The sequence below is a fragment of the Chelonia mydas genome, chromosome 9, assembly GCF_015237465.2.
Source record: "Chelonia mydas isolate rCheMyd1 chromosome 9, rCheMyd1.pri.v2, whole genome shotgun sequence".
Lineage (NCBI taxonomy): Eukaryota > Metazoa > Chordata > Testudines > Cheloniidae > Chelonia > Chelonia mydas.
In genome coordinates this window covers 58,074,346-58,099,018 of record NC_057855.1, presented here as the reverse complement: position 1 = coordinate 58,099,018, position 24,673 = coordinate 58,074,346, and the positions used below count along the sequence as shown (strand labels likewise).

General features: G+C 50.3%; 1 protein-coding gene across 9 annotated transcripts in view; it reads right to left on the bottom strand.

The window, feature by feature from the left end:
• PHKA1 (phosphorylase kinase regulatory subunit alpha 1) overlaps positions 1-24,673 on the bottom strand; it is an 81,479-nt gene that overhangs the window by 17,324 nt on the left and 39,482 nt on the right. For 6 of the 9 annotated variants that reach the window (XM_037909783.2, XM_037909784.2, XM_037909785.2 and 3 more), the window contains exons 15-25: positions 24,124-24,233; positions 21,866-22,010; positions 15,948-16,026; positions 14,038-14,213; positions 10,410-10,571; positions 5,014-5,108; positions 4,148-4,287; positions 2,912-3,068; positions 2,218-2,297; positions 1,739-1,817; positions 1,489-1,618 (exon numbers count right to left, since the gene is read on the bottom strand). In XM_037909783.2, coding sequence (XP_037765711.1) covers positions 1,489-1,618; positions 1,739-1,817; positions 2,218-2,297; positions 2,912-3,068; positions 4,148-4,287; positions 5,014-5,108; positions 10,410-10,571; positions 14,038-14,213; positions 15,948-16,026; positions 21,866-22,010; positions 24,124-24,233 — 1,353 coding nt within the window. The remainder of the gene's footprint in view (positions 1-1,488; positions 1,619-1,738; positions 1,818-2,217; positions 2,298-2,911; positions 3,069-4,147; positions 4,288-5,013; positions 5,109-10,409; positions 10,572-14,037; positions 14,214-15,947; positions 16,027-21,865; positions 22,011-24,123; positions 24,234-24,673) is intronic. The other 3 variants (XM_037909786.2, XM_037909787.2, XM_007056246.4) reach the window with 1 other exon arrangement.

The following is a 24,673-nucleotide window of genomic DNA, read 5'->3' as shown; positions in this document are numbered from 1 at the left end:
TGCTGGAGGTTAGGTTGGAATAGGTATGGCACTCAGGGGGTTGGACTTTTTCACACCTCTGAATGATGTAGCTTTGTCAACCTAAAATTTAAGTGTAGACCTGGCCCAAGTGACTTGCCCAGGGTCACACACAGTCTGTGGCACAGCAGGAATTGAACCCGGTTCTCTGAAGTCCCACACCCCGGCCTATGCTCTGGGCCAGTGGTACGTGTACCTCCGGGGGTACACAGAGTTCGTCCAGGGGGTAGCTCAACTCATCTAGAGATTTTCCTAGTTTTACAACAGGCTACATAAAAAGCACTAGTGAAGTCAGTACTAACTACAATTTCATACAGATAATGACTTGTGTATACTGCTCTATATACTATACGCTGAAATGTAAGTACAATATTTATATTCCAATCGATTGATTTTATAATTACATGGTAAAAAATGAGAAAGTTGAATTTTTCAGTAACAATGTACTGTGACACTTTTGTATTTTTCTGTCTGATTTTGTAAGCAAGTAGATTTTAAGTGTGGTGAAACTTGGGGATACACAAGACAAATCAGACTCCTGAAGGGGGTACAGTAGTCTGGAAAGGTTGAGAGCCACTGCTCTGTGTTGTCCCTCCACTCTGGTCTTCAGCATTTCCTTGTAACACTTGCAGGGCCAATAGTTTCCCAATCCAAGCGTAACTTAGGCTGACTGTGTCCCTTCAAAGTGAGGAACAGTTTCACACCACCCAAAAATCAAACAAAGCTGTTCTCACACCCCAATCTCTCTCAGGATCCCAACACGCTAGCTGAATGCACAGTGAGGATTCAGACCTATTTGAGCAGGTAGCCAAGTTTTTAAACAGGAAAAAAAAAAAAACGTAACAAAGTGGCCGAGCTGGTGAGCAGGGACTTGCTATATTTTTAGTACTATCAAGCACTTAGTAACTCTACTAGCTACGCATCTCCCTTTCACATTTTCCCCAGAAGTTTTATTTTATTGGCCCCAACTATATAACAAGTTGACTATATAACCCAGTAATGCGATTATACTAGTGATTCTCAACCGGAGCCTGTGGCCTTTAGAACACAGCTGAGCTGGGCTGCAGCTGTGTACTAACTGGGCTGTGGACTCCGGTTGAGAACCACTGGTATAATCACATTACTCAGACACAAGGTGCCCACATACATGGGCCCATGGAGATTCCCCTAGATACTCCAGAGGTCTTGCAGTGAAAGCTTGAGGGACAGTTTGTTGTCACAGCCCTTTCCTGCCTGGGGAAGGTTTGGCTGGGGTCAGACACTGGACTGGACACCTCACCCATGTTGTCTGTGTTAGAAAAAAGGCAGCCACTCTGCTAATATGCCAGTTGTGAGGCAACATGCAACAAAGCCTGGGCGTTCTGTATACCGGGGGCCCCCGGTCAGCCACTCGCAGGCTGGGAGTTAGAGGGATGCTCCCACCCTTTGTCTGTCTCATCTGTCTTTGGACAGTGGACTCGGGCTGGGTACCTGAGCAGTGCAGGGAATGTGCCAGCTCCGTTGCCATCACCTGGATGATAAGCCCAATGCGCAGGCGGAACATCTCAGCAAAGAGGGCGGGCTGGGTACGTATGTACATGGCCAGGTAGACCATGATTTCCTGAAAGGGAAAAGCAAGGAGACAGGTCACAAGGCAGCCCACCAGTGGGACAGGCGCATCCTCTGGCCTGTGAGGGCACTGATAGGGTGTCCGGGAACCAGCTGGACTCAGCCCTGTCACCTGAGTCAGGATCGAGACGCTCATGTTCTTCTCACTGGCTTCGTCAATCAGGCGGGTGAGCTCCTCATACGGGACGGGGCTGAGGAGACAATGGGAATAAAGAGGAGATCCCAGTACATGCAGACACAGGGAAGGCATGATCTATAGCCCCTCAACGCAGGGCTAATGCCCCTTCACCTGACTTTAGTCAGCCCCCACATAGTGACCTCAAAGCAGGTGGGGCAATATGTCCAGCACGATGGGCACAGCCAGCGAGGCTCAGGGGAAAGGGAGCTCATACAGATCCAGCCTTGGAAAGCAGTGGCCTCTTTCCTATGGGCAGGCAGAGGCAGAGCCTCAGAGGTGGGCAGAGCTTGGTAGAGTAGAGTACTCACCATCTGTTATGTTCTCCCTCCCCACCCCATCTCAAAGTTGACCCCCGGATCAATGCAATGGTATCGGCCCCCTTGGTACACTGAGGCAAAAGGAGCTGAACTCACGCAGAGATAGTCTTCTCCCGAGGCTCTGGAGGAAGCCCCACTGTCAAGTGCTTCTGATGAGAGAGGAGGTCAGTGCAGGCCTAGACAGAGATACCATCATGCACTTGGTTATGGATGCTCAATAGCCAAAGAGCCGCCATGGCCTTACAGGCGCGCTCCTTTCCTCCCTCCCAGCGAGAGCTTCACGCACACCTCTCAGATACACAGTGTGGCTTATGGACTATTTTCTAGAGTTCCATCTTCACTGCAGGGATTGTACTGGGCTCAGCTTGGTGTGAGATCCTATCCTCTCCCCAGCCCCCAGAGTGGGATTTTCTGTACAGTCTGCAAATCCAAACCATGATGGGCCAAGCTTTTAGCAGGGCCCAGCGCTCCCCATTCCAGCTGTAGGAGCCACGGACATTCAGGCCACGTACTTCTAAGTGAGCGCATAAATCAGTACGTCTCTGTGGCATCTCAGAAATCTAAGCGACCTTTGTACTTGCCATGACGTGGGCAAACAATAAGAATGACAGTCTGGCATTTCAGTGGCCACCTCTCCAGATGAAAGGGTTCTTTCTAGATGCGGCGGACTCTTACGGGTAAGTTGTTTCTCAGAGGTATTTGTGAAGTCAGGCATTGATTTGCCCATTCGCTGCCTCTTCTCACAGGCCAGGCCAGGGATCAGAGCACGGCCCCTGTGCCCAGTCCTCACCTCATCGAGAGCTTCCACCTTCTTTTTCAAGATCCCGGAGATGTAGCGGATCAGGGCCCACTGTCGGGTAGCTCCCACGTTGACATACAGCTCAGTAAGGAGGTCCTTGACCGTAGCACCAGGTTGGCCATCGATCTCCAGGTCCCAGTCAAGCCCCCTGAGTTCAAGGAGATGCCAGGTCACAGCAAAGACTATGTGAGCAGGATTATTTACCCAGCCCCCTCAAACTCTATGGCAGCACCATTACATAGCAACACATGACTGCTCAGCATGAACAGTACGATAACACTCCAACGGAGGGGGATGCTCTCCTGGCTAGTAAATAGCATGCTCAGCAATGCACCGGGCTGAGGGAACGCAGTGGAGCTACCTGTTTAGACGCACCAGCTCTTGAGAACTGTACCTAACTAATCCTTTTACAGATAGCAAATTCTGAATCTCTTATTATATGTGCAGTGCCCAGCACAACAAGACCCAGATCTCATCAGAGGTGCTAACACAAGCACTGGACCAGGTGACCTAGTGAGATTGTGGGATCCCTATCATTGGAGGTTTCTAAGAACAGGTTTGTCAAACCCCCTCAGGGATGGTCTAGGTCAGGGGTGGGCAAACTTTTTGGCCTGAGGACCACATCGGGGTTCCAAAACTGTATGGTGGGCTGGCGTAGGGTATTAAATTGCTTCCCATAGGAATGTGTGGTGGCGGCTCTCGCAGCTGCAGGGCCCAGCAGGAGCTCACAGCCCTGTAGCCCAGAGTGCTGGCAGCACAGCGAGCTGAGGCTGCAGGAGAGGGCCAGGGGCTAGCCTCCCCGGCTGGGAGCTCAAGGACCGGGCAGGATGGTCCTGCGGGCCGCATGTGGCCCACGGGCCATAATTTGCCCACCTCCGGTCTAGGTTTACGTGGTCCTGCCTCAGAGCAAGGGGCTGGACTAGATGGCCTCTCAAGGTCCCTGCCAGCCCTACCTTGCTGTGATCATTTTCGAAGTGGCTAAGAGGTGAATCCATACCAAGGGCATGTTTTCAGAAACTCACGCCAGCCTCCCACCTGGAAAACATTTCCCAGACTAGTTATAGAGGCTGAAACACAGGGAGCTACCCATCTCGCCTCTCCTGAGGGGGCAACACCTGGGCTTCTCATTGCGGGTGGTAATGCCATGATCAGGAAAATAAAGCCAGGAGCAAAGCAATATAAAGGGCTTCTTGGGTGATGCAGGCTGGGGGCCAGCCACACTCCTACTTGAGGGTGTGGAGCATGTAGAGAAGGTCAGCCTGCTCTTGTAGGGTGGGGCACTCTCGCAGCTGATCCACCAGGGCCTTGCAGTCCACGTTTCCAGCCTTGTCTCGAGGAAGGTTCACCATGGTGTGGAGCGAGGGAATCTGGAGGAGAAGGAGGTCATTGGGTTCCATGTTAGAGCTCTAGCTGGTGTCCCAACCCCTCCCCTAGAATCCCAGAGCACCCCACTTGGTCCTTGGCTCTGCTCTTCCCTGGTTAATGCCTTCTCCTAAAGCTGGCTAAAGCCATGGCACCAGCCAACGTCTTTGCCGTCTCCACTAAGCAGGACCCACCCTACTGCTAGGGGCTGGGACAGCACTCTGCTTGCGAGGACCCAGCCCAGGGCTGGCTTCTGAGCCAGGATGCTCTGCTGATAACTCCCCACCCAACCTATCCTCCTCTCTAGTGTGAGCAGATTCCTGCTCCACACCCATGCCTCGCAGATCTACCTCCACTGCCCCCTCATGTTACATACCAGAGCAGCAGCACTTCCCTTCTTCCCCAGTGGGCCCTGCTCTGTCGAGGTCAGGACTTCTACCCGCTCGTCTGTTTGCTACAGTTTGCCCACTTCCCCCTCTCGAGTTTCCTGCAGCTAGTGGGTCACAGGGCTGCGGAGAGCAGCTGGCTAACAGAACTATCCATGTCTCTAGCTGTTCCCAGGTGACACCCAGGCCACTTCCCCACTTGGATTCTGCTGCTCCACCCCAGGGCAGCAGTCTGTGTACGTTCTAGCTGGCACACTGGATACTGTTAAGAGCCAGACAGTTGACTCTCGAGCCGGAATGCATTCAGCGCCCCCAGCACCCACCCCGCTCCCAGCTCAGGGTCACCTGGCTGTCCTGTTCGGGTGTATGGGTGGAGCCCAGCAAGTGCACTGAAGGCTGGGAGGCCTGGAACAGCTTGGACGGGATGTACATGTTGACATCTGCAAGAAACCAACGTTTATTCTGGAAGGCTTTAAACTGCAGCACACTGCAATTTACCCAGCACAGTGTCTGGGGCCCTGCCCTGCTCAGGAGAGTTTTAAATCCTTGTTAACTCACAGCCTCCAGTGAGTGCTGCTGCCTACTGTGCTTAGAAGGGACGCACAGTCCTCTGGCCCCACCCCAGGTGAATAGGATTGGGAGGGGAATTGATGGCTGTTTAATATCCTCTAATCTCTTAGAAATTTGTGTAGAGACTGCAAGGCATTAGAACCCTAACTGACTAGGGCTTACACTTGGGAGGATATGCTGCAGCCAAGATTAATTACATGGGCCTTCAAACACTGTAGGATTTTATAAACTAGTTAATTGCTTGATTAATCCAGCAAATGAGACCTACTTAATGCTCCAGAGATTTCACACACACTGGAGGACTAGCAGGGAGAGAGCAGAGAGGGCAGCGCTCTGCAGCCTTCCCCATGAGTTACTACAAGTGGCTCTTTGGCAGCCTGATGAGAGAGGGTCTTCCCAGGGCAGCTTTAACAAGGGGCTAGATCAGCAGAAGAGGGCAGGAGGAGAAGAATGGCAGCTGGGGCACGCTGGCCATGACACAGGGAGGTGTTACTCTGTAGGTTTTATTAACAGCTGTGCAGCACTGGAACTCTCAAAGCCTGACTCTGACACCGACCCCTCTGCAGCCTTGGGGAAGTCACTTACCCTCATTTCACAGATGGGGAAGCCAAGCAGTTAATACTTACCCACCTTACCTTCATGGGTTAATTTCTGTAGAGCACTAATAACGCTCTAGAGGCAGATTAGCTTTACCTGCTCACTGTAGTGCCACCAGCCTTGAGAAAGGAAGTGCAAATGAGCTGATCAGGACAATCAGGTTTCTCTGTAGATTTTTAACCTGTTGTATCTAACAGTGAGCACTGAGCCTGGTCAATGCCCCATGTCTCACGCACACAGCAGTTAGTCTTTGGTCAGTTGTAACACTTGGGTTAACTCAAGAGCAGAGAGTCATGATTTGTAACTGTTACATTTAACTTCTCCCAATAGTTACAGACCAACAGGATTGGAATAGTTAAACTGCTACAGCAGCATCCTGGCAGCATGCTCTAGATCAGGAGTTCTCAAACTGGGGGTCAGGACCCTTCGGGGGTTGCGAGGGTATTATGTGGCGGGGGGGGTCGCAAGTTGTCAGCCTCCACCCCAAACTCCGCTTTGCTTCCAGCATTTATAATAGTGTTAAATATATAAAAAAGCATTTTTAATTTATAAGGGGGGGGGGGGTCACACTCAGAGGCTTGCTGTGTGAAAGGGGTCACCAGTACAAAAGTTTGAGAACCCTTGATCTAGAGCAGAGATTCTCAAACTTCATTGCAGCACGACCCCCTTCTGACAACAAAAATTACTACACAACCCAGGAGGTGGGACTGAAGCCTGAGCCCACCCGAGCCCCACCACCCTGGTGCGGGAGGGGGAACAAAGCAGAAGCCCAAGGGCTTCAGTCCCAGGCAGGGGGCCTATAACCAGAGCCCCGCCACCTCAGGCTGAAGCCCTTGGGCTTCGGCCCTGGACCCCATCAAGTTTAAGCCAGCCCTGGTGACCCTATTAAAATGGGGTCACGACCCACTTTGGGGTCCCAACCCACAGTTTGAGAACCACTGGTCTAGATGGTGCTCATGGACCAGTCCTCAATCTGTTCTATGCCAGGACCCTCCTGCCATTTAGCCATGTGGGAAGGGCCCAGTGGCCACGACTACAGCTGGGGCGTGGGTACAACCAATAGATGTTTTGGTTGCCATGCCTAAAACATCTGAAAAACCTCTCTATACAGGTATGTATGTTTCAGGTCAAACAAAATGTTTAATTTCACCTGCAACAAAAAATGTCCTTGTTTTTCATTTTTTGTTTTGTTTTCAGGAATTTTCCTTGGTTGTTTTTTTTTAAAAAAAACATAGCTAAATTTCTAAACAAAGTTTAACAAAAATAAGTAAGTCTTCATTTTCTTTTGTTCGAAAGTATTCGTCAAATTCCACCCCAATTTGTGAATAGTTTTGGTTGAGCCAAAACTGCATCTTGTAGCAAATAAATGATGCAGCCAAAGAATTTTGCCCAGCTCTATTTGTGGCACCTGGTTGCGACCCACAGACTGAGAACCCACTTCAGACTCTCCACCTGCCTACCTAGGTATGTGGTCAGTGGACCCATCTCCACTCCAGATTTCAATCCCATTGTGAACACAACCTGTCTCCTCTGTCTAGGCTGGACCCAACCTACATTATAACCATGCTATCAAAACATGCAACAGCCCTGAACTTTGCGGGGCTGGCACAAAACTTGGCAACAGAGTTACACATAATTTGGTCCCAGTCTCTGCAAATGAGAGGCGTGCTGGAAGCAGCAGTTTGTAAGGGTTCTGACAGACTTCAGAAGGCTGCTGCCAACCTCTCCTTTCTTAGAGCAGACGAGCTGGCATCTACACTAGATGTTTCTGCACCCGCTTTTTAGCAATGGTGCCTCTGCAGAGATGTAAATACGAGCATCAGCTGAGGCTCACATGCATTAGCATGTACATCAGTGCTACTGGCAGTGCAGCTGCATGGATGCTGAAGAATGGGTACAACATTTCCTTAGTGCAGACAAGCTCTTTGAGTGAACTCCGTTCTAGGCAAAGCCACACAGGGTATCAACAGGTGAACAGGTTCAGTGTACACAGACGAGAGGCAGTTGGTGGAGAGATGGGGATGCTTGCAACATGATAACATCTGTAGCATAGGCAGGGCTTCTGATTTGGTCAGTCTAGACTGGCAAACAGTGCTACAACCATGGTAGCAACTACAGCTCTGGCAGCCGTGAGCCTTGCTCCATCGTGACACTGCTGTCACTAAGCACTCCGCACCCCAGCCTGGGCAGAGCCGCACAGCACACCTCTGGCAGTGACAGACAAATGGTGGGACGACAGACAGATGAGAAGGAAGTGTCTGGAGGATGGGATGTAAAGGGGACAAGGTGTCCAGTGAAGCAGCTTCCTCTGTTAGCAGCAGAAATATTAAGTTTTGGGAGTGTGAGGGGGGAGGGGAGGGGACAACAGACCCACTCAGAGAACGGGAAAAGCCCCAACCACCTCTAAGGCAGTAGCCTAAGAAACTCCTTATGAACCTGATCGGTGACCATATGAGAGACAGACAGGAGAACCCCTGCATCCGACCTACCCTGTGCCAGCCATGGAGGAACTCGAGACCAGGACAGAGAGAAGGGAAAAGGCACTGGGAGGCTAGCTCTGCTCCTGGCCCCACCCAGATTTAAATAAGGCTCTATCTACACAGGGGGAACATAGATATTGCCCCAATTCCAGCTATTAGGGACCAGTCACCAGTGCAGACAGGCAAAGCTGCTGTTTGCACCAGTTCAGCGTATTCCTGCCTCAAGTTAGATTAAGCTGCACTGGGTACAACGGTCTGCACCACCACTGGCTGCAATCGTAGCAAACCCCTACAGAACCCAAGGTTCAGATGCTGCATGCTCATCGGGGCAGCCAGCAGGGGATGCTGCAGAGCTCTGGGCCTAAGGAGGCTTTAGCTGCTCACAAAGGAGGTTAGGCCAGTGCAGAGGCAGGAGTGGGGCTAAGATGCCACCTCCCAATACAAACAAGAGGTCAAGGATCAACACCAGGACACAGTGTGAGGAACATGCCCCATTAAGGGCATTTCTATGCACGATTCCAGCGTCTTGCACAGCTCTGCCATGCTGTTTGTATGCTGGTGTCATCCATGCAGCACCCCTGCACTTCTGCAGCGTGAGAACTCCAGAATGTGCCATAAGAGCACTGCCATTTCAGGGCGAGAACTTTCTGAACAAGCCAGAAAGTGGCAAAGACCTTTGGCTCCCCACTTGAAATTTGGGTTTGCCCCAGCCAAGGCAGGATTGCTCCTTGTGGCCTGTTCACCAGTGTCTGATGCAGGCACTGTTCACCCTGCCACGGGAGGCACTGAGCTGCGAACATCCTTCCTGTCTCAGCAGTACATAACAACCAGCCCCGTAATGCTAACAGACCAACGGACAGAGAAGGTCAGTGCTACAGGAGAACTCAAAGCACAGGTACCGTGCTCCACACTCATCTGGACAGTGTTGCTCTGGCTGTTCAGGCTCCTCCAGTGTACACATCTTTAACTAGCTCACAGCTGTAGCCCTGTGACTTACGCAGATATGGTAGAGGTTGGCCCAATGCCCTGGGCTTCTCAGGAAGCCAGGTAAAGCCAATAGCTTCCCAGCTAAATTAAACTATGCTACATCAGTGAGGCTGCATGACAGACACCGGGCTGCACTGCATGGCGATGGAGGGGGCCAATGGAACACGGGGGAAAGATTGGAAAATGCAGCCGTCCCATTTCTCACTCTGAATCCATCCTGCCTGCTCACTTCTTATTCACCTCTCCCCCCCACCATTACATCATCTCTTCCCCGCTGCTCAGTGCCCTTTGCTCACCCTGAGTCCCAGAGTTCCTCTGCCACCTCCCCCGTGCTTCTGTCAGACACTAACACTTGGTGAATATATGTAACAAGCTACGGAAATGCCAACAAGTCAGATCTGCTGTGAGACAGGGGAGCAGTAGCTTCCTCCTCTAATCTGGGGAAAATAACGAGGAAGGGTAAGTATTCTGACCAAGGCCACAGAGGAAGTCAGTGTCAGAGTCAGGACTGGAAGGCAGGTGTCCACTGGACAACGCTAGCACACATATCTGAGCTGCCCCTCCTTGCGGGAGAGGCCCCAGTGGCTGCTCAGCAGAGGAGCCAGGGCCAGCCCTACCACCAGGGCTACTTGGCCCCGCCCCTGTGGGTATCGTTCTTCCCTCCATAATCAACACGGCTGTGAAGCCTGCAGCCATTGGCCCAGAGAAAGCTCTGGGTGGCTGGGAAGGGAGCCACAGGGAGAGTTTCACATCTTCACTGCTGTGCTGTAATACAGGCCGGGCTAGAATCTTCACTTCCAGGGACACCAGGGATGAAAGATTCATCGTGGCACTGACTCTAAGGGCTGGCTCTCCCATGGCCTGCCATGCCACATGGCTCCCCAACATACCTTGTGCCTGAAATGCCACCCCTGCTACTCCAGAGGCTGCCAGTCGTGCCGACCTGCCCCAGAGCAAGGGGTGGGAATACCTCCATTGGTCATGGAGGCCCCCCACCTCCCAGTGAGTCACCTGGGGCCTAGAGCTTGGCTCTGCAGAGAGGAAGAGTCCATGTATGACCCCAGCCACATAGCTGCTCCCGGGGGCAGCGCCTGGTGTGTTACTCACTCTGTACGTGCAGCTCTTTGGCTTGGGACACCAGGGACATGAGGTCACAAGTGGTGTGCACTGCAGCTCGGAAGCGATGCAGCCCTCCCTTCTGGGCGGCCTTGGGAGCTGTGTGCTCCAAAAGGTGATCTAAATACTGAGCCACTTCGTCACAAACGTCAGCTGGAAGAGCAGGCAGAAGAGAGGGGTTTAGTCACTTTATGCCTAGGCTCCCCTGGGTTTTCCTTGCTGTAGGGAGAACTTCTGTTGCCTCCAGTGCACTGGTAACATGGAAAAGGCGCAGACTCCCTACATGACGCAGCAACAGCATGCCTGGCTCATGCACTAGGCAGACACAGGTACAGCACCAGCAGCAGCCTCGGAGAGCAGTTCCTGTATCGGACATGGTTCCTAGTCCCTCCTCTCCACACCTTGCAATGCCTGCTATCAATCCAGTCCTCAGAAACCCAGCCTCCAACTCCAGCAGTGCTCTCTGTCCCTTTGGTCCTGTTGCTGTTCTCCTTTCTGATGCGGGGCAGTAAGCTGCAGCACACACATACCACACTGAAATCCCTCAACTAAAATCAGTCTGGGCTTCACCAGCCCCCTCCCCTGGCTGCATGTGATCCTAGTGGGAACCCAAAGGAAGCCTAGTTTATCCATCATCTGGGAAATGAGGTGGAGCCTTTCACTGGGTTAGCCCAAGTATTTGAGGTGCATATTTTTATGCTATTTCTAAGAGCAAGAGCAGTATCCATTTAAAAGGCAACACCACATTAAGTCAATTCAGTGCATCTCAAGCACCCAGCACAATTGAACCCTAGCTGCTCCAGGAAACAGCACATGTAGAGTTACTGAGATCACAGAGGGCTTAAGTGCAGTCATGACCATGCTTCTTGGTTTCACTCCAAACTCTTCTCCAGCCTCGCTCCTGGTGGGCAGAGAGCTGCATTCATGAGGCTCCTGCCAGGGGTCACCATCATCATTCATACCTCCTTTCTTTATATAAAAGAAATGAACTCAAACCCTGCAAGCCTCACACAAAACAAGTCTGCTTGGCCCCGTGGCCCCCAGCCTTCACATTTCCCATTGGTTTGATACATCCCCTTGGCACGATACATCCCCTGGGCACTACTTCTCTGCAACCAGACTGAGCTCTTCTGAGCAGGGACTGTCTCTTCCTAGTTGTGAGAGACTCAGCACAGCTGGGCCCTGATGGGACTCAAAATGCTATTTCTTATTATGAATAAATTATTTCTAATAGATAATCAAGAACTATTAGACAAAGTTTGCCTCCAAGCCATCACAGGTGAGAATGGAAATCCCTTCCCTTCATCCACCTCTTTTCTATCCTACTAGCTCTGCACTCTACTATCTCCCGCCTGGGGTCAAAACCCAAATAGCCCTGGCACCTGCTGGCCCCATGATCTCCTCGCTTCCTGCCCACAGCCCAGGATTAGCAGTAACCAAGACATCAAACAAGTCTGGTGTGGAGTGAAAAGGGCTTATATGCACTTGGATTCCTGGCCAGTCCTACACCTTCTATGATGGCTAGCTGAACACCTCCCCCACCCCGGCATTACCACACTGTTAACAGAACCAGTATCGCATCAAAGCCTTATTGCATTGCACAGAGGGCCCAGAGGCTACAACACAAAGACAACCTGGGCACTGCCTCACATGGAAGCACATTGCTGACAGGGCTCTCTCAAGAGTGCACCTCAGATGTTTTCGACACACTCAAGCAACAGTGAAGCGAGCCTGTAGTGTGATTTACACCACTTGCCTACACAGTCACATGCATGCAGCCGCGCTCGCTCTCTCTCTCGCTTGCTCTCTGCGGCAGCAATTGAACGTCCTTGGATGGCAGGGTCTGGGTCGTTGCAGATGATGAGTGACAGATTGCTAGCCCATACAGTACCAAAGTCGGTTATTAGCCAGCCATGCAACATGGAGAACACCATACAGATTTACAGTACAGTGCACCTGCATGAATTGCAGCACCCTGCCTCCTGCAGGAGAACATTTATAGTATAACATAACATAGATGGATTCTATGTAAATGCGATGCCATCAGGATGAAGGCCATGACAGTCGCATGCAAAAGTCATGCTGGGACACCCTTGCTTTAACTGTGCATGAGCATGGCCACACAGCTTTCATGTGAACACTTAGTCTAGAGCACACGCACTTTCATTCGATTTCCTGTACAAACTGTCTAGCCAGTGTTCAGGTCTGGGCGTCCATACAGGCAGAGATGTTTCAGCATCTGCCCGGTATTCAGGTCTGAATGGGGCACTTCCCTAGCACCCTGGCTAGCAAGCATCTGGAAGGGCTTTCAGACAGGGGCTCTTTGCAATAGCCATAAGCAGAGACGCCACTCAAAGATACCGTGCAGGGGATTTTTAATCATCTTATGTGGGACTATGAGATGCTGCAGAAGGCATCTGGACTGTAGCCTTGATATCTGGGAAGCTTCAGGAGCACTCAACTGTTCTGCTGCCTCAAGAGGTTCCAGTTAAAAGAGCACATTTGGCCAGAGCAGAGGCTACAACTTAGCCCTACAGCTGCTGCATACAAGCACAGTCACAGGCACCCTAAGATGCAGACATCACAGTAAAAGGAAATCTAGATTAGCAGTATGCACGCCAAAAAGATGCAAAAAGAGAACTTACAAGAAAAACCCCATGCCAAGTCCAGAGCAGGGATACCAGCTATCTGGGAGTGAGGGTGGAAATGCAATAGCAAGCTGGTTACAGGCAGTTAATGGGCTAAATGGGTTAGTGGATGAATCGAGAGAATAGAGGAGAGTTAAGGAAAGGGACTGGGACAGACACTTGGTTATGAAAGATCTTTGGAAACGGGAAATCAAGGACAACATCATGGGACAGGAAACAAACCACCTCAGCCAGCTACACTGGCCCAACCTGGGAGGAAGAACAGGACACTCTTTGCCTTTAGAGCCAGGGAGGTGTTTTCTGTAACAGGGCAACAGATTGCTCGGACCTGGCTCCATATCAGGACATACAGCCCACGAGACCAGAGCCCTGACTCAGCAAAGCACTTAAGACCTAAAGTCTTACACATTTTCCCATAAAACTGGCACCTTGGACTCTACATGGAGCTAGAAAACGTTCACTTTCATCAGGTCTTAAAGCCTTCCTTCCAGACTATTTAATATAGCTAACTGGATGCAGACATGTATCATCTCTTCCTAAAGATATCCCAGGATTTTAAACAGGTCCTGTCCAGGTTCTTTCCAATTCAGATGCTAATGTGCAACGTCACCCTCTGTATTTTCCCCCCACTGGTCCTACAGCAGAGAGTCAAATTCCTTAGCTTCCAATCAGCGCTTCCTCCCCTTGTACTTGGCTTTTGCCTGTCACACCCACAAAAGCAAAGACTCAATGTCCAGGTCAGCGATTCACCCAGCCCTCAATCCTCCTAACACCACAGTCAGGTTAGAGAGACATGGTTAATTGGTGGGGGGTCAAGGGAGAACAAAACCAAGGTGGAAATCCAAGTACACTAAATAAGTTAGTAAGGCTTTCTGCTGAGAGCCTCAGAGTTAACACTTAATAGATAACCGTGGCACTCCTGAGCACAGCCTATTCCAGCGCATCAAGGTCGCCAACCCCTTCCTCCTTACCGTCACTCGCTAATTGAAAGCCATGCAGCCACTCCTCAGGATCAAGCTCACTGTAGCTGTCAATGCTGAGCCCGTAATCATCGGCATAGAGCTTACCCTCTGGACCAGGATCCATGAAGCTGAGGTGCGTGCAACACGAAGTTGTCAGGAACTCAGACAACTTACCCGTTTGGGTCCTGGGCGAGACAGAGAGGAGAGATCAGATGAGAAGTGCCATGGGCTTGTTCTGCTAGTTTTACATCAGAGAGCATGAGTCAGCCTCTTCCCTTCCCTAACCTAGGGCCAATGGAACTGTAGTGTACTGGCTAACATGTGTCCACACGCACTGCCCGCTACTGGCTGGAACGTCAGACTGCTCAGTGAGCCCTAGTCCACTACAGCCCTCACTGGGGATATTGTGCAATATTGTGACCATCATTAAGTGTGATTTGACCTCAGATGTGTTAAGGGCCAAACCTTTAATGGATTTAACCTTTACTTCAGAGCGCCCTCTGCAGGCCTGGAGAAGCAATAAACAAAAACCGATCCAGTGCTGCATGTTTCTCCATAACCCAGCTAAGTGAGGAGGATACAAACAAGCATAGGGAGCCATACTGACTTCTGCTGAGACATTCGGAGGCAGGAGAGGGAGAGGGAGAGTCAGAAGAAAGACCACTGGAGAAAGATATCCACAGCCACCAAAGCAGAATGGGACAGAAACAGATGGACAATTTGGTTATTGGGAGGTCAGAACATTACACACGAACAGATGCAGAGTTAGCTGAAAAAAGAGGAAGAGGCTCTTCAAACCTCTATTACATGGCACACTGCTGAGGCAGCACTTGGGCCACAGCCACTCCCTCCAACTAGGAACTGGAACTTCAGAAAGAGGGAGGAATGCCTGAGGGTCTACCTGAAATCACCTTGCAGACAAACATGAACCAGCTATCGAAATGCCCCTTGGTGGGTTGTTGACATTAGGGGTCGAAGTTGGGACCTCTGGACCTAGACATACAGGCCTCTCCTGCCTGAGCTAAGAGCCAGCTCTGGTAGCTCAACAACTGTAGCAGACTTGTAAACCTCTTTGATCCAGCCACTAGAGGGGGACAAAGCACCCAGACATGGTCAAACTGGACTATGGGACCAGATGTGGGGTGGGAACAGAGGGCAAGTCCCATAGGTCTCTCAGGGACAAAAGGGAAAATTTAGAGAATTTTTCTTTTGTGAAGTATATGAACCCAACCTCCGAAGCTATTCACCCCCATGCATAGTGCTTACTCCCCTATGCAGTCACATTTATATCTACCTCAGGTATTTATAGAATGCCCACGACTGCAATATCGAAGTATTGGACACTAAGAATGGAAATAAGGGTTTGTAGGGTTAGGCCATGGCACTGTGAACTTGGGGCAAGACTGCGCAGTGATTTGCAGGTTCCCAGCTGATGCGTTGGTCTATGTCCCTGTGCAGACTTTGTAACTGAAGGTTTAGTAAAAACACCTCCTGTTGCAAAGCACTTCAAATCCCCTTCTCTGGGACCCCTTCTGCCCATGGGTAGAAGTAGTACTCCTTCCCCCCCACCACCCCCGCCCCGAGCTGAACAGGGTAAAATAGGGCCCCTCTTTGAACTGAAAGGTATGCCAAACCCAAGCACTTTGCCCCTAGGGCTTTAAACGCCTTGGATTACCCCAGAGAGGGGGGACTGAGGGACAAGGTTACTACCAATGTCCAGGTCAGCGATGGAATGCTCAAACACATCACAATGAGGGGGCATTGCTGGACCTTCATTAAGCTGAGACTGCATCTCCTCAGATCAGAGCTGGCTGGCAATGCTTTGCCACAGGAGCATCCCTGCAAACCCTGCTTCACATGGTCCTTGGAGCACAATCAGCCAGCAGGTACACGCTATGGGAACAGCAGCTCTTGCTTACCTCGCCCCACCAAAATACCCATCCTTCAGCTTCCTCAGCATTGCCAGCACCGTTGGGTGGATGCTGGTTCCAGTGTCATCTGTCACAGACAGAGAGATACCAGCCATGAGAATGACTCAAGGGAGACACATTCATGCAGAATCTCATGGCAATCCAGAAAGGGCATTTTTTTTTATATATAATATATATATATATATATATTATTTATTTATTTATTTATTTAAATAGTGTTTATGATTCTCTCCAACCACTGGAAGGACACAACTCCATGAGAATCCCTCGTGCATGCCAACACACATAGACCTTCCCCTGCCCCCGTTATTCTAAAAAAAGGCTTCCCTGGCCACCCAAAGACGTAGCTGTTGTGTTGGGACACAGGGCATGCCTACACTATAAACTTAAATCAACCAACCTATGCTAGGCCAGATTACAGCCCAGCTCATGTCCACACTACCCTCTGTCAGTCATTGTCACACGTCCTCACCAGGAGGGCTTCTACCTTCTTAAGAGGGGCGGAGTGGGACGCTGAGAGCCTGGACTCTCCACTCCATGCACAGCTCCTCCCTGGGCAGCCCCCCATCCGTCCCAGAATGATGGCCCAAGCTGTGAGGTGGACTTCGTCAATTTCACAGCTCCAGCACAGAACCCTGAAATTGACAAGAATGATAGCCAACAGCCAAAGGAAGTAATACAGTGTCTACAGGGACACTGTCATCTTAATGACACCAACATGAGCCCTACACTACTTGTGGAGGTGGAGTGATGATGTCAGTGTAGTAGAGCACGTACATCAGCGAGAGCAAGGCTGTAGTGTGGACACTGACATAGTTAGATCAACGCAAGCTGCTTTACGTCAATCTAACTCTAGTTTAGGCCAGGTCACAGTCTTATTTTGTAGCACAGACCAGGCCTAACGAGGCTCCCCTTCGCTCTTTAGCAGGCTGCCTTCCACAAAAGCACCAAACAATAACAAGGTCATTTAACATCTAAGACACACTCAGCCAGGACTTCTTGGAAGTCCCAGGCATAAGCAGTTGTGTGCTGTGCTAGGGCTGGCCTATACCCTCGTGTGGGGCTCAGAGTGATAGTCAACACACTGCAGCTTACCACCCATGCAGTGGCAAGATACATAGTGAAAGAGATAGTGAGAGACAGATAGTGAGGGCAAGGAGATCAGTCCTTCTGCCCAACAGGTAGTCTCCACAATTGAGGTACGTGATTATGAGGTGTAACTACGTTGATTAGGTACCTCTAAAAGTGACCAGAGGTTTCCTAATCATGTGAGGAGAACAATGATCATTTGAACTGTAACAGACAGTGTACACAGTCACTCAAAGGCTAGACACCAGCATGTGTCAGCTGGATTGACTACTGCAGTGAGGAGACATGAGAAAGTTATACAGACTGGGACAGAGACGGAAATGCTCTTAGTCACCTTTTCCCAAAGGGACAAAGGGACAGTCAATTTAATTCAAAGGCAGCAAATTTAAGGGCAATAAAAGCAAATACCTTTTTACACACCAGATAACATGTGGAACTCATTGCCACTAGATAGAGGCCAAAAGTTTAGCGGGATTCAAACAAAAGGCTTAGATATTTCCATAGATCAATGACAAGGAGATGATACCATTACATGAGTTAGAATAAAGATGAAGAGGGGATATAAGCCCTCATGCCTCTCAGCATTAACCAATCACTAAGGCTAGGAAGGCACTTCAGTTAGGGCAGGTTATTCTATAGTTGTCTGTCAAGTTTTCTTGCACATCCTCTGAAGCAGATGGCATTGGAGCCAGGTCACTGGCCGATCCATTCCTAGTTCTCCAACAGAACTACAGGCTTCCAAAGGGCTTTTTTTTTTGGGGGGGGGGGGGGGGGGGGGCGGGGGGGGCACCAAGTCACCTTCCCGGCTGTTCTTCTACAGGGACCTCCAAGAAGGCAGCCAGAAAGCCTCTCACTAAGGGACTGATTGATGGGAATGAGCTTGATCATCAATAGCAGAGAGAGAGGGAAATTAACAGAGTGTGGGTGAGAGCAAAGGTGACTCCACCCAGCCTCAGGAGATGGTTCATCCTGCCCTTAGATCAAAGGGACCCATAACCCAGTAGAACTTATCTCACCAGTGCAGGATTGTTTCCTAGAGTGCATGGACTTGGGTTCTGTCCAGGCTGATTACTTAAGATGTGCCAAGCAATGGGGCTCCCTCCACTTCCCCCGCAAGCCAAAAGATCTCACTACAAACCCAAGCTAGCAAAAGGCCCGGAGGGGCACGTTCCTCTGCCAAATATGGCAATGGAAGGGATCAAGCCCTGGAATAGGAAGGGCTTTTTCTTCCCTTCAGCACAGGTGAGATGTCCTCTAGCCAAATCTCAGTTGTCTCAAGGGAGTGCCTTTGTTCCAGAATTACCTTGTGATCAAACAACCTCTCTGTAATGTCACAGGCCACTTATGCACCTGACAGGCTGGAGGAAATCAGGGAGAAATGTCCACGTGGGAAGAAGCAAGGGCAGCCAGTCTCCAAAAGGGAAACAGATGCTGAGTGGGCAGGATATAAAGTCTTTCCCAGATGCCAATCTCATAGGGGGATCCCAGCCAGACTGCGATGGGCAGGCAAAGCAAACACGTCCCAAGCACCTAGGATTTATACTGACAGGGCCTGGCTGCAAGCCCAGCCAGCCCAACTCGAGGGCTTCCAGGGACAGGGCTTCCACAGGCAGGGGAATGAAATATCAGCCCTAGGTACAAGAGTGTAGGGGGACTGCAGGGAGAGCAATGGGATGCCACAGCAAGGATTATATTAGAAATACCCAGAATGGGCTTAAAATAGACTGGGACACCAGTGAAAATGAGAGGGACAGTGTGAGGAAAGTCCCCCTCTCCATGTAGGGCCAACAGCAGGGCTGGCCGACCAGGGAAGAACAGTTCTGTTCCCATTTTACTGGGCTCAAATGGAGCCACCGCTCACTTTGCCAATATTTTATTGCTTCTTTTTCCTTCACAACCATTTAACAATTTTTTTCTTTTTTAAGTGATGGAGGAAGGAGGAGGGGAGGGAAGGGGAAAAATGAAAATTCAGACAGAAATTGTTGCAAAAATATATGTCCTAGATGAGGCAGTTTTTCCTACAAAGAAGTGTTTCATTCATAAAAATACAACCAGCTCAAGCTAAAACAGCAGAACTCTAGGCTGGCATGGATTCTGGAGATACCTACAATGCCCGAGGGCGGAGGCACATCCTACAGGCAGGGAGGGAGGCATTTAACGCTAATGTTTTGCCAATATTGCACAATGCAGCCTCTTTAACAAAGATCTGTATTCTGAGGCCCCAACCGCAATGGTGTCCAGTCTGACCCTTCCCTCCTGATGCAGTGCCTTCCACAGCAAGGCAAGTTCTTCACATGTGTGACATTATTGACATGAACCGTGATCGTATAGATCATTGTTGCGACCAAGGTCCTATAGTTGCACCAAACCTTGTACGAAGGAGGTCAAGTAAGGTGTCTACGAAAAGGTTATGATTTGCTGGTTATGATTATGCTATCTGTATGCATGTATCATTTTTGTATTTAAAGTTGTAAGTGTTGGCCGTATACCTGTTTCAAATGTTGGCTCCTGGGGCAACGCCCATGAAGTAATCATAGAATATTAGGGTTGGAAGAGACCTCAGGAGGTCATCTAGTCCGATCCCCTGCTCAAAGCAGGACCAACACCACCTAAATCATCCCAGCCAGGGCTTTGTCAAGCTGGGCCTTAAAAACTGCTAAGAATGGACATTCCACCTCCTCCCTAGGTAACCCATTCCAGTGCTTCACCACTCTCCTAGTGAAACAGTGTTTACACATATCCAACCTAGACCTCCCCGACTGCAACTTGAGACTATTGCTCCTTGTTCTGTCATCTGCCACCACTGAGAACAGCTTAGCTCTATCCTCTTTGGAACCCCCCTTCAGGTAGTTGAAGGCTGCTATCAAATCCCCCTCATTCTTCTCTTCTGCAGACTAAACAATCCCAGTGCCCTCAGCCTCTCCTCTTAAGTCTGTGCCCCAGCCCCCTAATCATTTTCGTTGCTCTCCCCTGGACTCTCTCCAATTTGTCCACATCCCTTCTGTGGAGGGACCAAAACTGGACCCAATACTCCAGGTGTGGCCTCACCAGTGCCAAATAGAAGGGAATAATCACTTCCCTTGATCTGCTGCCAATGCTCCCAATAATACAGCCCAATATACCATTAACCTTTTTGGCAACAAGGGCACACTGCTGACTCAAATCCAGCTTCTCATCCACTGCAATCCCCAGGTCCGTAATCAGACAGATATGCCATGTAAGATATCTGCAAAAATTTTATAATTTGCCAGATATGATCATCTTGTTTATATGTTTGTATCACCTTTGTATTAGGAGTTATAGATATGTCTGTCTGTCTGTATTCCAAACTTGTGCTATGCTTCTGGGTGATACCCCAGACAGTTTGGCATCAACACTGCCTGGCCTGCTTGATGGCCCATTAAAAACCATCAGCTCTACAACTGACCCATTGAGAGAAGGCAGATACACCTTATGACTCAGCAAGGCACGCAGGGCCATGCCTACGGAGAGAACTCTCAGGCTTCCAAGCCATGTGCTGGGCAGCTTGTGTTTGGAACAAAGGAAGCGCAGGCTGCATGACAAGAGACTAGAAAAGGCAGCTGCATCTTCCCAATTTTGTCTTCAATCCTGCTTCTGACCTCTGGAGGAACTGTGCTTGAAACTGAAGCTCTGAATGACCCACCCAAGCTGGGACGTCTGTACTCCAGAGACTCGATTGGTTTAAAATTAGCAGTAATCCCATAAACCCTGAAACAAGCTGAACTAAGAACTTCGCAATTGTTGTATGTATTTGATTCCATTTAACCAATTTTAACTCTCATCTATATTTCTTTCTTTTTATGAATAAACCTTTAGATTCTAAAGAAGGGGTGGCCAACCTGTGGCTCCAGAGCCACATGCAGCTCTTTAGAAGTTAATATGCAGCTCCTTGTCTAGGCACCGACTCCGGGGGTGGAGCTACAGGCACCAACTTTCCAATGTGCTGAGGGGTGCTCATTGCTCAACCCCTGGCTCTGCCACAGGCCCTGCCCCCACTCCACCCCTTTCCACCCTCTCCCCTGAGCCTGCCGTGCCCTCACTCCTCCCCCCACCCCCTTCCAGAGCCTCCTGCATGCTGTTTGGGATGTGCGGGGAGGGAGGGGAAGGCACCAAGCGGCAGGGCAGCTGGTCGGCGGGAGGTGGGTTGATGGGGGGCTGCCGAGGTATTACTGGGGCTCTTTGGCAATGTTCATTGGTAAATTCTGGGTCCTTCTCACACTCAGGTTTGGCCACCCCTGTTCTAAAGGATTGGCAACAGCGTGATTTGTGGGTAAGATCTGACTGGTATATTGACCTGGGTCTGGGGCTTGGTCCTTTGGAATTGGGAGAACTTTTCTTCGTTTACTGGGGTATAGGTTTTCATAACCATTCATCTCTATAAGGAGTGGCATGGTGGTGATCCTGGGCAACTGGAGTGTCTGAGGGAATTGCTTGTATGACTTCTGGTTAGCCAGTGGGGTAAAACCGAAGTTCTCTCTGTTTGGCTGGTTTAGTGCGCCTTAGTAGTAAATGACCCCTAGTCTTGGGCTGTGACTGCCATGTTCTAAGCAATTTGTCCTGAATTGATACTCTCAGTAGTGTCCCGCCAAAGGCCACTTTGTTACAACAGGTCAGAGCATGACAGCACAGCTCTGCCGCCTTCCCATTGATCAGCTGGGGCCTTCGGACCGGCTCCACAGAACTTCCTAGTGCACATCTTCTAGGGGTTGGGGCTAAGAGGCTACACTATGTTTAAGGGCTGCATTGACTTTGCCTTTCAGGATACCCGTCGAGAGACAGGCCAGAGGGCCCTTTACCGAGCATGGTTTGCGAGATGGGGAAGGTGATTGTCGGCCGTCCAGTCATCCTCCAGCAGCTGCACAGGTAGGAAAGGTCTGTCCGCAGCATCTCCACGATCATCTTGTTGTCCAGGGCCAAGTAGAACTGCTGCTGATCGATGAACTGCAGGGGACGCAGGAGCAGAGGTGAGCGTGAGAGGCTGAAAGCCACAAGGACTCAGACTGCTGCTGCAGCACAGGGAGCGGTGGGCAGTGGACCATTCATAAGACGAAGGAGCAAAACTAGAAAGGGCTTCTGCAATGTCACAGCAAGCAGGTCAGTCCATTGCCATGGATTGGTTCTGGGCATCTGCAGGATTTAGGGGTCTTACAGGTGGCATGTTCTGTAGGCTGCATGAGTGCAAGACAGGCAATACTGGAGAATCACAGAGGCTGTATGGGAGAAGCTAGTTCTTGGCTGCTAGGAAATCCTTTCTACATAACCTGCCTGGAGACTGACAACCCCAGATTCAAGACTCCTGCTTTAGGCACGGCTGCCAGTTCTCCAGCTGATAGGCAGGTGTGGGAAGATGCTAATGCTGTCATACAGCGATGGGAACCTGCTGGTTGCCACAGAGTAATTAATCAGAATCCGTGGCAGTGACACTTCTGGAGAGAAGAGCAATGGGCGCTGCTCAGCAGCATCCTGCTGTGAGGGGAAGTGCCCTTCCACTGCATTTCTAGCAGCTACCATAGTGACAAAGCACATCAATACAGAGACAGACCAGATTTCAACAGCTCTGTAGCAATCGCTGTTAGATAAATGCCCTCATGGGGGCAGCGGGGGTGGGGGGGGGTGTCACTTATTTCCCACATAGTCTGCTTCTCTCCTCATTTACCCTCCTACCACCCATACACAAGTCATTAGCCCAAGAGACACAAGCATGGCTGCTGTATCATCTTGGTGACGGGAGCTCTGACTGCTCTGTGTTCTCCTGACAGCCTGTGGACTTTAGGCTGGGCTGACAGCCTCCATTTGCCTACAGAGCTGCAGATGGTGCAGGCTTCACAGCCTCTCCAGTGTGCATAGGCCTGATGCAGAGAAGTAACCTGCTGCAGCAAGAGGATGACCCGCCTCTGTGCCCACGCAGCCCTCAGACTCTCTGCCATGCCTGCCAGCCTGGGGACCAGTTGGCAGGAGATTTTAATTGCTCAACTACTCTCTGCACATAGGAGCCATAGAATCATAGAATATCAGGGTTGGAAGGGACCTCAGGAGGTCATCTAGTCCAACCCCCTTCTCAAAGCCATGGGGCAGAGTGATGCACCCTGGCTTTTGATTGTTGCACCCCTAGCCTGGGCTGGAACCAGGGACCTAGAAGGTGGAAATCTCCCTGCTCTATTACCAGTCCCTCTTGGTGTTCTTAAAAAGGAGGAAACCAAGAGATTTTAGTGTTTTCTTTGGGTTTTTTGTTTGTTTGTTTTTTTAAAAGAAAATCAGGTTTTACGGCTTTTCCTAATTTCTCCTTATTCACAGCAGCCTCTAGTGGGCTTCCCTGTTTGTAAAGAAAAGGAAGAATTGCTTACAGGAGCACTTCCTACCCACACTCTTGGTGCCTCCCCAGCCAGGAGGCGCTGGCTGTTCCCCTTTCCCTTCTTGTGAGGCTTTCTCCACAAACTGCTTTGTTGCTATGCCCAGCTGCAGAGTCTTCAGCACCATGGCATCATGTGGTATCATGGGCAGCCAGGACTGTTTCCAGGACTGGCTGAGCAAAGAGACATTTCCTTCCATTGCTGTGCACACACTGCTTTTATGGTAGGATCCACACAGGGGCTGGACTGCTGCCATGGATCACTTCCTTTAAAAAACAGCATTGAAGCACCTGCTATGGAGAAACTGACAGAGGTTTCCGTGGACTGGGAAGGCCCCAACTCTGACTTCATGCCTCTTTGAGAGGCAAGGTAGGTGGACCAGCCTTTTACTGGACCAGCCTCTGCTGGTGAGAGACTAAGAAGAGGAGCTCTGTGTCGCTTGAAACGGTGTCTCTCTCACCAACAGAAGCTGGTCCAGTAAAAGACATTCCCTCCCCCACCTTGTCTTTCTAATACCCTGGGCTCCACATGGCTACAACTACACTTAGCAGTCTGCAGCATCCTTTAAAAAGAAGCTTGTGCTTCGAGCTCTAAAGGCCATGCACCTACCTGGTTGGAGCTGCACCGCTGATACAGCATGGTTAATACACATCTACCACCATGACACACACTCAGCTGCCACACTGCCCAGTATGGCCACCTACCTGGGGTGTAAAGGTGAAGATGTTCTTTCTGATGTCATAGAGCTTGGATGTGCCCAGGACTCCCATGTAACGGAAGGGTCGTCCACTCAGGTTCATTTGCTTGTTGCGACCTGTGAGAAGTGGGAAGAGGAGAGGTCAATGCCTCGGTTACTAAAATGCTCCAAGAGGAGACCTAAGACAGGACATTTGGGCAAACAGGCTCAGGCTCAAAGGCTGTCCCCACGCAAAGAAACCCATTTGATCCAAGACACATCTGGAGCAAGAGTGTTTCCAATAGTGATGCTTTGTCCAAAAGTGACAAGATTTTCAGTCAGAGGTCAGCTCCCCACTCTGGATGCGCTATGCTGCACCTTAGGCATTAGAGCCCATCTGAGCACTAGACTGGGACTCTGGAGATTTGGGTTCTATTCCTGCATCTGGCCTGTTGGAAGGTCTTGGGCAAGTCACTTGGCTGCTCTATGCCTGTTTCTCCATCTGTAAAATTGGGACAATACTGCTATGAAGAGTGCTAGATAAGAGCTAGGGTCTCATTATTATGCCCTGCTCCAAC